Below are 14,894 nucleotides of genomic sequence, written 5' to 3' on the forward strand. Positions count from 1 at the left end.
ATGACTCTGTCACCCCAGGTAGTAGCACCAGGCCTCCATTGTAATTGGAGTAGAGATCCTTTGGTCTCAGGCATAGATGGATGAAGGGTGAGTTTGCTTTGCAATCACTGCAAAGAACAAAAAAGTTAGAGGAATACATTTGAGGAAAAGCAAAGACCAGATGTTTAATTTTGTAATGCTGCATGTTAAAGGGGCAACAGGTAAGAGTGGAAAGAGTGCTGATGTGTTGGAAAGTCAGAGTCGGGCACAGAATTATTACATGTGTAGTGGCCTGACCTTGGGCAGGTCCTCTGACATCTCTGGCCTGATGTCCTCTGTAAAGTGGAGTGAGAGTCAGAAGTGGTAGTAGATGTGAATGTGCTTTGAAAACTGGAAAGTGCGTTCAGATCAGGAGTGAAGAACGGTAGGGGTAGGGACAGGGGCACACAATGGACTGCTGCAGGGCTCCTCTGTGGTCAGGTCTAAATCGAGGCCTTCCGGGGACCAGGCCAGCTTTCAGCAGGATGGCAGCGCACATATGCCCGGGGTCTACTTCCTCTCTACTCTATCTGGTTCCTGAGCTGACAGGGCCCTCTGTTCTCTAGACCAGTGTCCCAGAGGCTCTGTCCACATCGTGTTCTGCAGGTGCTCAGTGAATGGACCCGGGGAAGGGCCTGGTGCAGTGAGGCTCCTGTGCCTGAGGGAAGGCAGGAGGTGGGGAGAGGAGGCTCTGGGGATGGGGCCCAGGGTACGTTGCAGAGAGAGCTTGTGTGAGCGGCCGGCCTGGGAGTTGACTGAAACCAGTTATGTGTGTCTGTACCCGCTCACTCAGCAAATATTTGAGTGCCTACTGGGATGAAGCTCTAGAGCTTAGGTAGGGACCACGTGATCAGTCTGCTAAGAATTAGAATGAAAGTGATACGGTCTACCTAGAGTCGGCACATGCCGGCCTGTCCCAGTGCCTGGCCTGCTGCAGGACTGCTATTCCCTGCAAACTCTGAGGTGACCTGTCACTGTCCCCTGGCCATTCCTACCCTGCCACCTGCCATGACCCCGATTGTCCCCTTAGGCCTCTGTAGGAAATGTGCTGTGTGGAGCCTTGTAGGGCCAGTGAGTGGAGAGGGCAGTGAGTTGGGGGCAGTGGGTGTATGTGCATCTCCCCACAGCAGCAGCCCCCTCCTACCTTGGTGGCTCCTACAAGTCACTGTGTTATCTCATACGGCCACCTTAGCAGCCTGTAGGAGGTGTGACATTTTCATTTTTCTGGTGAGATACTCAAGCCATCAAGGCTTTTACTCACAGGCCTTTACACGGCTGGTCAGTGTGGAGCCAGGACTTCAGCTCAGAACTCTCAGGTTTGGGAAGTGAAACATCAGGGAAAAAGTTTTTTAAGGGCATTGTTATTGTCTGACTTTAGAATACAGGTAAAAATGTCAGTATTATAAACAGGGAGGACCTCTGACCCCCACCTGCAAAGTTCCCCAGCCCTCCTAATCCCAGAAATGACTGTTGATAGTTCATAGTGTGTGTGGTGTAGACATTTTCTTTGTGAATGTGTGGATGTACACTCATTTATATAATCTATTTCTTCTCACCTAAATAAACTTATACTCTCCTGCAGCCTGACCTCTTTGTAAAGTACCTTTTATTATGGAAGATTTTCAAGCACACATAAATAATGCGATGAATCCGCATTCATCATCCAGCTGCAACATCAACTTCCTCGTTCTTGTTTCATCTTTTTTTTCCACTTTCACTTTTCCCCCTCGAGTACTTTAAAGCAGGTCCCAAACATTTTCTCATTCCTTCATAAAGACTTAATTGTACATATCTAGCAGGTGAAAAAAATTTAAATATGCCATTATCACAACCAATAAAAGTAACAGTAATTCTTTAATATAAACTAATGCCCAGGCTGAGTCGGTTTTTGTCAGCCATCTCACAAACGTCTTTGAGCAGGTGGTTTGTGTGAATCTGGTTCCAGTGAGACCCGCCTGCTGCCAGTGGCTGGTGTGTCTCAAGTCTCAGTTTATAACTCTGCGCTGTTTATTTTCTGGAGAACTTTGGTTACTTGTCCTGTAGAAACTCCTACATTCTGAATTTGCTGATTGCAGCTCCCTGGAGTTGTTTAACACGTGCCTCTGTGCCCCGTATTTTCTGAAAATGGTCATTTGTTTTACAGACTTGATTAGAGTCTGTGTTTTAGGGCGAGGACACTTTGTTATTGGTGCTGTGTGCTTCCTGTTGCATCACATCAGGCGACTGTCATTAAGATCCATCAGTGAACCTGACTGAAGGTTGTCTTTCCACATCTGTACATATAGTCCTTAATTTAAAAATAATTTTTTTTTTTTTTAAAGAAACACACGTGTCAGGGTGCTTGAGTTGGAATGACAAAGAAAGGCCATAATGGGGCCCTCACAGACAGGCTCCATGCTGTGAAGAAGAGAGTAGACTTGTGGAGAGGAGGAAGCCCTGGACCACAGGGAAGACCTGGAGCAGAGGCCAGAACAGTGCTGTGCTGCTGGCAGCCAGCTGCTCTTCTGGGACATTATGTAAAATGATGTAACTGAGTGAAAAAGTGGTGCTGAGCTGGCTGCCTCTCCCTGCTCAAGTCACTGAGCTGCTGTCGTGGTGAGGGGTGCTCGTGGACGCCGAGTTCCAAGTCCGTGGTGTGTAGGAAGGCCCTGGGCCTGAAGGGACCGTGGCCTTTTGGTCCTTATCTCTTGGTACCCTGGAAGCTGAAATCAGGGAGGTCTTCTGTTGCTCCAGGGGTGAGTCCCAGACTTGTGGTGGGCCTACCTGCGCTGGAGAGAGTGAGTGGGATGGCCTGCCGCAGCAGTCTCAGAGCAGGAGAGGGCACCTGGAGACCATGGAGTCCAGTGCCTCAGTTTACAGATGAGGAAACCGTGGCCCAGAGAGGAGAAGGGAGGGTTTCAAGACCACCTAGCAAGTGGTCTTGGAACCACTATAAGCAAGCTGGAGGCTCAACTGTGACCAGCATCCAAGCCTCTGATTCTCTGACTGGTAGTCAGCTAGCATTTCCCCCTTGGAATTTCTGAGGTGACCAATTCTTACTCTGCAGCTAGAATTTCTGGGTATCCTTTGGTGGTGTTCTCATGCTTGTTCTTGTTCAACTCCTGGTGGATCTTTGAACTGGAGGTGGTCATGAACGGTGGTCTGTTTCTCCCCGCATGTGGTGCCCAGCTTGGTCTGTGGTGGTGCAGTGGTGGAGTGAATACAGACTGTGTCAGGAGTCCCAGCCTCAGCCCCGCATCCATTAGTCAGCCAGGAGGTCTCATGCTGCAGTTTTCCTGAGGGGTAAAAGCTTTTCCTTCATTATGTTTATATTTATTTTTTACTTACGGTAGGTGATACTGATTTTCTATTTTCAGCATGGATATAGCCTTCTCTTTATTGAAAGTTGGTAGACTTAGACAAAATAAGGTAGATAGGATTCCAGCTTAGCAGAAGGGAAAATGCAAAAGATGGCAGTGTGGAAAATGTTGGACCAGATGACTTTTTGTCCTTGCCAGCTTCCTAACCTTTCACGGTTCCAGGGTTTTCTTTGTATTCTGGTGTGTGCTGGTCACAATCCTCTGGCTTGAGCAGACTCACCCACCAGCATAGAGGCCGTCCATAGTTACAAGCACTGCCTGTGAACTTTCAGTCTGATTGAGCGTGTATTTATCACTTGGGCAGTTCCCCGGGAGAATGGAAATACACTGAGACGGGGTCCTGGTTCCAGTGGAGGCTGTCTTCTTCTTGTGTGCTGTTATTTACGTGGTCCATTCTGGGCTACATTCACGGAAAGTTTCTGAGTCATTTTTCTCTGGCTAACACCCCACGACTGCCACCCTCTGCCACTTCTAGGAAGTCTCAAGGGTTCAGTCATAATCTGAATTTCCAGGCGTGAGAGAAGATGGGGGTGTTGGTGTGGAGCGAGGCACAGAGAGTGGGCTGCAGAAACGGGCAATCATGTCTCTGCCTTTCAGATTTCCCTGGGGAGAGTCTTCACCCCGAGCTTGCTGACGGCCAAGGATGGCAAGCAAGGGGCCCTCAGCCCCTGCGTCCCCGGACAGCTCCAGTGCGGGGGGGCCCAGTGGCAGCAGCAACGGCGCTGGTGAGAGCGGGGGCCAGGACAGCACGTTTGAGTGCAACATCTGCCTGGACACAGCCAAGGACGCCGTCATCAGCCTGTGCGGCCACCTCTTCTGGTCAGTACCCTTCCGTTCTTCTGGGGCACACGTGCCAAGTCTAAAAAGCTTGTGGCCCTGGACAGTTTTGGAGCATTTGGGTCCTGATATACTCAGGCCCAAAGGCAGGAGACCTGGGTTCTCATCCCCACTGTGCTGCTGATAAACTGAGTAACCTTGGACAGGTCCTGTCCCCACCCTGGGCTCCCTGACCCCATCGCTGAAGTGACAGTGCTCACCATTTAGTGAGCACCACTCCATGCCCACTTGCTGCACTGAGCCAAGAGGCAGTTACAGTGCAATGGCCCTGAGCAAGGATCTTGCCCTGAATCCTGACTCCACCACTTTCCTCCTGAGTGACCGTGGGCAAGGTGCTTCCACACACAGTGCTTCATTTTATAGGGTTGTTTGGGAGCATTCAGTGACTTAGAAGAGCATGTAGAAATGGTATGTTTTAGCTGTGATCCTGATGTTTGTTACCATATTTTACGTATATCAAAATGAAGTGACAGAGTCCGTGTCCATTTCAGCCTTGGTGCTTATAGAAGCCCCTCCTGGCTCTGAGAATCTGGGTGGATGTCAAGATTTTATTGATTTATTTTTTTGCTCTTGCTTTTGAGCTGGACCCTGAGGGTTAAATTGGGTAAACGAGAGGGATGAGAGTGCCAGCCAGGTAAGGTGCAGAGCGTGCCGCCCGAGGCAGGTGGTTTGCATGGTCAGGTTCATGTGACACCTGAAGCTGCTGTGTGGGCAAGGAAGTATTAGAAGCAAGAGGGTTAGAGGAGGATTGGGCTAGATTGTCAAACCTAGATTTGATTAAGCAGAACATGGAGCTGTTGAATATTTTTGAGCAGAGGATTGGTGTGAAGAAAGGGTCATTTAAATAACGTGTCAGTAAGTTTAAATTGGCAACAGGGAAAAGGATAAATTTATTAGCGATTTTTTTTTTTGGAGGCTCTTGCTTTGATTATTAAGTTTTATGCAAGAACTGTTTGTCATCAGCCCTCTCTTAGAAATTGAAGATACTCTAGTTTTGTGACTGAGATATCATAAAACCAAGATTTTAAAAAATTAAGAATTCAGTCAGGGTACCATTGGAAAGAACACATTCAAAAATGAAACAAATGCTTCCAACCCTAGTGGTTTGTCCCCAAGCAAATCTGCTGTCCTCGCTCTGAACCCCAGCTTCCTTGTCTGTGAAGTGGAGACAGTTGCCTCGAAGGTTAGTGTGACGACTGTTGAGTGACATGGAAACAGGAATAGTCATTCAGCCATAGCCTGGCACACAGTGGTTGTTTAATGCCTGGGAGTGACCATCATCATTGTTAGAATCCAGAATTTTTCCTGGAGAGGCACCCTGTCTTCTCCCCTGCAGCCTGTGAGGGAAGTTGCCACTGGAGAGCTGCCACAATTTGGGGTGCCCTCTGCTCTGTTGGGAATGGAGTTGCAGGGTTAACGTTGGAGTCAGGTGTCTGTTATGTCCAGGGAGGTTGTGTGTTCTGGGTTATGAGGGTAAAGTTCAGTAATTGGGAAAGGAATTATCGTCTGAGTCCAGAGGAGATACGTTGCGTCTGCGTTTTCTACTGTCCTAGCGCTTGGTAGGCATGCACCAAGTGTTTGTTGGTTGAGTGGATGAATGAATGAAGAGAGAAAGAATAAATCTGGAGGTAGAGTAACTTTTCCTTCAGTTCTGTAAATGTCTCCTGCACCCAGTGCTGGGCAGCAGAGGGACAGGAAACTGGAAGCCAGAAGACTTGTTTTGTTTGTTTCTGACTGTGCTGAACCTCCGCTGCTGAGCAGGTCTGCCTCTCGTTGCAGGCCTCTGGTTGCAGTGGTCTCTCGTGTTGCAGAGGGCAGGGTGTGGGGTGCTCAGGCTTCAGTGGTTGTGGTGCACGAGCTCAGTTGTTCTGTGGCATGTGGAGTCTTCCCAGATCAGGGATTGAACCCATGTCTCCTGCATTGGCAGGAGGGTTCTTTACCACTGCGCCAGGGAAGCCCAGACTTCTGTTTTAGTCCTGGTGCCACAGGCAAGTGGTGTCATGTTTCAGAGTTTGGTTTCTTCATTTGTAAAATGAGAAATCAGGCAGCAGTCTCTCCCTAAGCTGAATGTAGACCTTTCTGCCAAGCAGTGTCCCCGTCTTTCCATTATTTCACAATGTCTTTACCGTGCCCTTGAACTTTTAAGCTGCTTCCTGCCTGCAGAGCTCTCAGGGCTGAGAACAGCCTGAAGATTTTGTTAAATTGGGTCTAGATCCCACCTTCCTTGGGGGCCTGAGGAGGCTGTGAACCCACTGAAGTTGAGTCTAAAATAGGACATGTGTGCACGTGCGTGTGTGTGAGGATGCCCCCGTGAATTTCCCTGCACGGAGGATCCTTAGCTTTTGTTGGTTTCCTTCAGAGGTCGTAACCCCCCCAGAGGTCGATTTGTAGAAAAGCTGGTTTGGGGAGGGTCTGGAGCCTGGGGATCTTCATAAGTAGTGGGACTCCGAGGGTAGAGACTCGGGTCTTGTCCCCATTGCTTCTCTTCCTCTGTGGCTTTAGCTCAGTCTTTGCTAATTTCTGATACCATCAGTCCCCACAGGCTCTCAGTGGGCTGCAGTACTCCACAGTTCAGTCCTGTTGCCCCTTTCTCTGCTCCCACCACACCCAGTGTTTCTGTTAACGAAATCATTTTTTTACCTTTCCCCCTTTCTCTTTCTCCTTGATGAATGCTTGCCCTGGGGACTCTTGCAGTTGGCCGTGTTTACATCAGGTAAGATGCATTTCATTTTACTTTGTCTTTCATCAGCTGTGGTTGCACAAGACACCCCTGGTCTCAGGAGACTGCTGTCAGCAGCTGCAATCTCCCCTGCTTGTGGGCTCATTTGCCTGTGTTCCCCCTAACCCTGTGTATTCACCTGCCTGCTGACAGCCACTTGATGAAACAAGAGGTCAGTGGCGTCCCAGGCGGGGTGCTCCTGACTGCTGCCAGTGGCCTTTGTGGCTTTGGCAAGCTGCTCCTCTCTGGGTCTCATTCCCTCATGTGTAAATCAGATTGGATGTGATAGTATGTTAGATTTTATTGTTGAGATTGTGTTTCTATAAAAAGTACCTCCCATCATATCAGCACTCTGTCTAGCCTTAAAGGCCTTGAAAATACTAGGAAGGGGAGAACTCTTTTCGTCTCAATGGAGAGCTTCTATGAAAAAGTCTGTTTTCCCAGCATTTGATTATTATGAAAACCAGTTGGTAAGTCTTCTCCAAGACCCAGGCGCCTGCTTGGTGGGACAGAGCGGGGCCTGGCATTGATGGCTGGCTGTGAATAATCGCTGCTGGCTGACAGTCTCCATGGTTGTTGGCAGTCAAGCCCTGTACTCGTAGGTGGCTTGGGAATGTAGAGGGAGGTTAGAAGTTCCAGACTGCTGGAGCCTCAGAATCTGAACGGGAGAAGCAGAGGAAGCGAGAGGGCTTTCCACTGCGTTTCCAGGCTGTGCATTCTGACCCCAGTGGAACCTGGTAGAGCACGTCTGTTCTAAATCGATAGAGAGCACGTAGCACATTTTCACGCTTTTGACAGTAAAATAAAGGCAGTAGGGTATAAAACCGTCAGATGCTGCGTTCTCCTTGCCCTGAAATTCTAGATTCACATTTGTGTGATAAATGACGTATCATTGTGTCTAAAGGTACAATTTATGCTTTAAGATAAATATTGAGTGTGTATGTATGTGTGTGTATATGTATAGAGAGAGAGATTATAAATCAGTATCTAATGTCTATAAAGACACTAACGTAATGTATTTTTATTTTAATTTTGTTTTTGAGAAAACTAAAATTATTTTAATACAACCAGGGAAAGGACCTAGAAAACTCAAAATGGGATTGTTGTTTTTAATTTTGAAAGAAGTAGTTGAATGCACAAATTAATGGAAATGCATTAAAAAACACTAAGCAAATTTAGATAATAAGAAAAATCTATCCTTAGCACATAGTAAATAACCAGAAAATGGTCAGTTTATGTCTAGATACTGATGACTAAGGTACATAGTTGTTGAGGAAATGCTGTAAAAATAAGAAACAGAAAAATATGACTGTCAGGATCATACAATTGACCTGTTGAGGAGGTGGAGATTTAAAGTTTGTTATTTTGGGACTTCCCTGGGGTCCGATAGTTAAAACTCTGTGCTCCCAAGGCAGGGGGTGGAGATTCAATCCCTGGTCGGGAAACTGAGATCCTACATAACACATGGCATGGCCAAAAAGAAAAATAAAGTTTGTTACACTTACATGTGCGTGCTCAGTTACGTCTGAGTCTTTGCAATTCCATGGTCTATAGCCCGCCAGGCTCCTCTGTCTGGAATTTCCCAGGCAAGAATACTGGAGTGGGTTGCCATTTTCTTCTCGGAGGATCTTCCCCACCCAGGGATCAAACCTACATCTCCGGCTTGGCAGGTGGATTCTTTGCCACTGTGACACCTGGGAAGCCCTTGTTATATCTGCAGCCTAACTTGAGACTGGGTCTGTCAGACCTCTTGACACAGCTCCAGGCCTGCAGTTTCTTCCTGCTGGGAAGCCCCGTGAGAGAACGAAGCATTAAAAAGCCTGTTTAATTATGATAGCATTTAAAGGCAATTTTGATTGCACCACTAGTAAATATTTATCAGGTGCCAGGTGCAGGATGAGAGACTTGGGTTCCTTGCGATGTTCCTTGCTGGTGTTCATGTTTCCAGTGTGAGACCTCTGGTCCTCTGCTGGCTCTGACAGACCACCCTGGTGGGCTTCCGCCCTTCATGCACTTTTCTCTCCTGCTTGCAGTGGTTGGAGACGAGACCTAACAGACAGGTGTGTCCAGTTTGCAAAGCTGGCATCAGCCGCGACAAGGTCATCCCGCTCTATGGCAGGGGCAGCACTGGGCAGCAGGACCCCAGGTGAGTCCATGGGGCCCCTCTTACTGCTCCCCGTGGACACATACTCACTTCCATTCAGCACCCCTCACCCCCACCCTTTAGTAGGTGCTTAGAGACCCTCAGTTTCCAGACGCTTGAGATCCAGATGGGAGTCAGCCAGGAGGGGAGCGGAGCTAGGTTGCCACTTGCTGGGCTGTAACAGACGTGCTCTGAGCACCTGCTCGTGGGCTGGTCATGTGCTGGGCAGCACCCCGGACTCCACCACCGCAGGTGTGCAGAGTGCTGTGAGGGAGCCTGGGAAGCAGGGTATCCAGCGGGAGGATCTGCAGGGAGGGCGGTGGCTGTAGCAGTGATGTGGAGAGTCAGGGGGAGGAAATGGGATTGGGAGACTTTCTGGGGTCTGAGATTTCTGGAGATGGAGGCATGAGCAGGTCTGGCATGCTGTAGACACAAGTACTGAGAGCCTGCATGGTGTGGTGCGTGCACACGCACACACACACATAAACACACTCTCTTCCTGCAGCTCCTCCCGCACACACTATCTCTTCCAGCATCACACACACATAGGCACACACATAGACACACACACACACACACACACACACACACACACACACACACACTCTCTCTCTCTCTCTCTCTCTCTCTCTCTCTCTCTCTCTCTCTCTCCCTCCCTCCACCCCCTCGCCCCAAACTCCTGCAGTGTCTCTTAACCTTCCACCCCACTCCAGCATACCCTGTACCCAGACACACTGGCCTTCCCTTAAGGGACACACTTACCCTTTTACCTTCATGAGCCTTTGTATTTATTGTCCCTTTGCCCTTTCTACCCTGTTGGTCCTGCTCAACTCCCCGCTCCTCCTCTATAAATTCTCCATCTTTAATGAGCAGCCCTAAAGTCACCTCCTCCTTGAAGCCCCCTTTCCTCCCCACATTAGGTGCTTGCACCCTGCTCCGTTCAGTTGGCACCTCCATTAAAGAAGTGCCTTCTACACAGTAGTGTGATATTTTACAGCCCCTTTAACCCACAAGCACTTCAGAAGTGGTGTCTGTCATAGCCTGCTGCCTGATGGGTAATGAGCAAAGTACTTGCCCAAGAGTAGTGGGACATAAAGCTGAAGGTGATGGGGTGGAACGGAGAGACCCTGAATCTCAGCCCTCTCTGCTGACAGGCCATCTTCTGTTCCAATTTGGATTTTGGGTTTTTGACACAGTGACCCACTGGCAGTCATAACCAGTCTGGGTCCAGCTCTCTATTAGAGGAGTAAGCCAAGAGCAATCTGATGAGCATCTTGTAGCAAGTGGATTTTCTCTCTGGTTTTCTACACACTGCTGCTGTTGCTGCTGCTGCTGCTAAGTCGCTTCAGTCGTGTCCTACTCTGTGCGACCCCATAGACGGCAGCCCACCAGGCTCTCCCGTCCCTGGGATTCTCAAGGCAAGAACACTGGAGTGGGTTGCCATTTCCTTCTCCAGTGCATGAAAGTGAAAAGTGAAAGTGAGGTCGCTCAGTCATGTCCAACTCGTAGCTACCCCATGGACTGCAGCCCACCAGGCTACACACTAGGGAAAGGCAATTGCAGGTAGCACAGAGTTGATAGTTGATCTGACTGGGCATTGGTTCATGTGCATGGCAGGAAAAGGAGCCCTGGCCTTGACCTTTTTGGTGAAGGGCTCCCCCACTCAGGAAACAGATCAAAGCGTTTCCTAATGGACTGACTTTACACCGTTTCTGTTTCAGAGAGAAGACCCCTCCCCGTCCTCAAGGACAGAGGCCAGAGCCGGAGAACAGGGGGGTAAGGAAAATTCTAGAACAAACCTTCTTGAAATGAGCCCCTGACTTTAGAAGTTTCCCTCTTGGCCCTACACTATTTCTCCTTGATTACAAAAGTAAAGGGAAATTTGCAAAATACAGAAAGGAAAAGAGGGGAGAAAATAACTTATAATCACACCATCCAGAGATAACCACTGGAAACATTTTGGTCTGTTTACTTTTCTATTTTTCTATAATTATCTGTGTACACAAACTTTATAGATTTGTGTGTGTATCTTTTACAGATAGATCTGTTTGTATACATATATTTTTATTTTTATGGCATTTGGCTCCTGTTTTGTAACCACCTTTTAAAATTGTATTCTTTCTTTTTAAATTAAAAAATTTATTTTTAAAAATATTTCTTTTTAAAATTTTATTTAATGCCTTCTGTATGCTGGGCATCAATCTAGGCACTGGTGATGTACATAGTGAACATACTAAAGATCCCTGCGTCTGTGGAGTTCATAGGCAGCTCTGGGAGATATTTCAGGTTCCGTTCCAGACTGCCACAGTAGAGTGAGTATCACAGTAAAGCAAGTCACACAATTTTTTTGGTGTTCCCAGTGCGTATAAAAGTTATGTTTGCAGTATAGTCTATTAAACGTGTAATAAGCAGACATAATTTTTAGACAGTAAATTAAATTATGGCCAAAAAAAGTATATACTTCAATTAAGAAATACTTTATTGCTAAAAAATGCTATCATCAAAACCTTCAGCAAGTCTTAGTAGTAGTAACACCAGAGATTACTGATCGTAGATCACCATAACAAGTCTAATAATGAACAAGTCTGGAATACTGCGAGAATTAGCAAAATATGATACATCAAACAAATGATGTTGGAAAAATGGTGCCTTTAGACTTACTTAATGCAGGGTTGCCATAACCTTCCATTTGTAAAAAACACAGCGTCTGTGAAGCACAATACAATGAGAAATGCACAATACAATGAGAAATATCCTCAGAGAGGGAGGGATTTGTAATGATGTATCTTGAGATTTTGCATCAGTAATATTTTACTTCATGGCCATTTAAGTGATCAGATGGACTTAATGTAATTTATTTAATCCTTTGGATTGAATGGATATCTAACTGCTTCCTTTTCTTTTTTATATTTAAAAAATACTCTGGTGAATTTTTTTTTGGCCAACTGCACAGCCAGCTTGTAGGATCTTAGTTCCCCAACCAGGGATTGAACCCAGGCCCTCGACAGTGAAAGCACCGAGTCTAAACTACTGGACCACTAGAGAATTCCCCCTCTGATGAATTTATAACTTTTTTGCAGGTTCATGATTACTGGGATAAATTCTTAGTAGAGTTACTGGATTAAAAATTTGCACATTTAAATGTGCACAAAACAAGTATATTTCATTTCCCCATCTTTTCGTCTGTGTGCTTGTGTATGTATATTTTTATGTAGCCATTAGTATTCTGCTTTCTTCTTCAAGAAAATTGTTTAATTTTAAATTTTTTATTGTGTATTGGGGTATAGCTGATTACCAGTGCTAAAATTTAATTTTGACAATATTTTCCATAATGTTCTTCATGTCCTCTTTATTAGTTTTAATAATAATAAAAAATACTTATTTCATTGAATTTTGATGCATTATAATTTGTTTTTTTTTTTCATTGAAGGACCTTTTAGTTGCTTTCAGAATGAGGATCTTAGTAACAGCAGTGAACACTTGATGAATGATTATTATATGCAAAGAACTGTATGTTAAGGCTTTATGTGTATGATCTTATTTAAACCTTACATCAATGCACTGAACAAAAGAGAAAACTGAGGCTTGTGAAGTGACTTGTCCGGGGCCACACAAAGCTGAAACCTAGACCAGACTTGTATTGAAGTCCTGGCTCTTGACTACCAGATGACCCCACGTTAACCATCCCAGGCTTTGGTTCCCAGCAGAGCATTGCTCCTAACACAGTAATCCGAGGCCCCAGGAAGGCGGAGGCCCTGGCTGTGAAAACTGAGATGTACCTCTGACGTTGACCAGCGCCACTCACAGCCGCCAGTCAGGCTTTGCCTGCTCTGCCCCAGGAGCAGAAGCCTGTGAGGACTTGTGGGGTTGCAGAGGTGTTGCTGGAAGTGGGGCTGGAGGGCCAGTCCTTGGGCTGGCCCTGAATGAGGTGGTGGTTCCTGATGAAGCAGTTGCATCTTTCTAGGTAAGGCAGCCCTGATCCCAGGAGCCCTCAGACTCTACCAGGCTGGTTCTGAGTCGAAGGCTTTTCTGTACCAAGGATATGGAAACCAGTTGTTTTCTTCCCTGTACATCTTATCAAAATCGGCTGTTAGGCTTTATGGGTAGTGCGGTCCAGCAGGAAGTTCAGAGCTGGTGCCAGGCTACGCTCAGTAGGGATGGGGGCGGCCACTTCCATGACCTTCGAAAGGCTCACAAGTGCAGCTGGTCAGCTCTTTGTGAAGAGCAGTTAGCCCAACAATTTTTCTTATTAAAATTATTTTAAAATCATTTGTTCTAAGGATCTACCCATGGATGCAGAGGAGGAGAGTTTTTTTAAGATGTGCACAGTAATTAAGAACATGGAGGGGGAAGAGGGGTCCACGTGATTAAGACTCTGCACTTCCATTACAGGGGGCTCAGGATCGATCCCTGGTCAGGAAACTAAGATCCCAAATGCTGCTCAGTGCTGCCAAAAAAATAAAACAATATGCTTTGGGACTTCGCTGGTGGTTCAGTGGCTAAAACTCTGAGCTCCCAAGGCAGGGGGCCCAGGTTCCATCCCTAGTCAGGGACTGGATCCCACATGCCACAACTAGCACAGACCTGGTGTAGCCAAATATTAAAAAAGAAAAAAAGCGTGGATTTTCAAACCATATTATTGATCTAGTTTCAGATCTAAACTCTACCCCTTACCAGCTGTGTGATCTTGGTCAAGTTATTTCACCTCTGAGCCTTGGTTTGGTTATCTGTGAATGTGGGTGATGCTGATGTAAGAATTAAATGTGATTTGAGTGTCCCAGTACTTCACTTGATGCCCAGCACAAAGTTGGCCCTTAGAAAATAGGAGTTAACCTATTTACAATATTGCAGTTCCTGCCGAATCTTTTCATGTGAAAGATGATGCCGGGTAGAACACATTATAGAGAGAAAAGCTGAGGATGATACCAGACTGCTGGCAGTGATCATTGCAGGCAGGAGTTATGAAGTGGAGGGTGAACAAGGAGACCTCTGACTTCTATGTCATTTATTCTTACAATATGTGAATTTCTCATAGCCAGCATATATTACTTTTATAATCAGGAGAAAAGGTGTTTTGAAGTTTTAAAATTCTCTGTGACAATATTAAAAGAAAAATTTGAGGGAAAATACTTACCCATATCTTTTCCACCTGTGTACGTATTGTCTTGTACCTGTGATCATGGTGTTCAAACAGTTTCATCTGATAACTTGTCACAAGAGTCTTTCTGTGTTCCTGCATAGTCACCGTAATGTTCTCTGGGAGGAGGTATGGAAATTGTGATCATGGTCTCCATTGTTGGCTGATTACGGTTCCACTTTCTATTGCTGTTACAGATAGTGTGTAGCTTGTTCTATGTTCCTTTGTAATTGGGCATGGGGGTTATTGCCACTTCGGCTGTTACAAAGCATGAAGAGTTTTCTGGCTAGTGTGGGACTCTGGGAAAGAACCCCTGGAGCTCTGAGAACCCTCACATGCATCAGCAGAGAGTTCTACTTTGGGCCAGAGCCAGCCCTTTCTGGCATTCACAGCTCCTTAGCTGGGCCACCTGGAAGGGCAGAAGAGCAGAGCTCCTCTGCCTTGGGGTTGAGATGGGAGGAAAAGAGGGTGGGAGGTGCCACACGTAAGTAAGGTGACATGTGACAAGTAGGGGAGAAACCTGCTGGTTCTGAATTGCGTCTCTTCCACACAGGGATTCCAAGGGTTTGGATTCGGAGATGGTGGCTTCCAGATGTCTTTTGGAATTGGGGCCTTTCCCTTTGGCATATTTGCCACAGCATTTAACATAAATGATGGGAGGCCTCCTCCAGGTAAGACCCT

General features: G+C 46.6%; 1 protein-coding gene across 4 annotated transcripts in view; it reads left to right on the forward strand.

Moving 5' to 3' along the window:
• Positions 1-14,894, forward strand: part of RNF185 (ring finger protein 185) — a 30,159-nt gene that overhangs the window by 11,020 nt on the left and 4,245 nt on the right. For 3 of the 4 annotated variants that reach the window (XM_086348842.1, XM_086348843.1, XM_086348841.1), the window contains exons 2-6: positions 3,975-4,196; positions 6,909-6,927; positions 8,967-9,079; positions 10,798-10,852; positions 14,767-14,884. In XM_086348842.1, the coding sequence (XP_086204968.1) occupies positions 4,021-4,196; positions 6,909-6,927; positions 8,967-9,079; positions 10,798-10,852; positions 14,767-14,884 (481 nt within the window). In that variant the 5' untranslated portion in view covers positions 3,975-4,020. The remainder of the gene's footprint in view (positions 1-3,974; positions 4,197-6,908; positions 6,928-8,966; positions 9,080-10,797; positions 10,853-14,766; positions 14,885-14,894) is intronic. The other variant, XM_086348844.1, reaches the window with a different exon arrangement.

This window comes from Bos grunniens, chromosome 17 (genome assembly GCF_055505025.1).
Source record: "Bos grunniens cultivar Pamir isolate PY7600 chromosome 17, Bosgru_T2T1.0, whole genome shotgun sequence".
Lineage (NCBI taxonomy): Eukaryota > Metazoa > Chordata > Mammalia > Artiodactyla > Bovidae > Bos > Bos grunniens.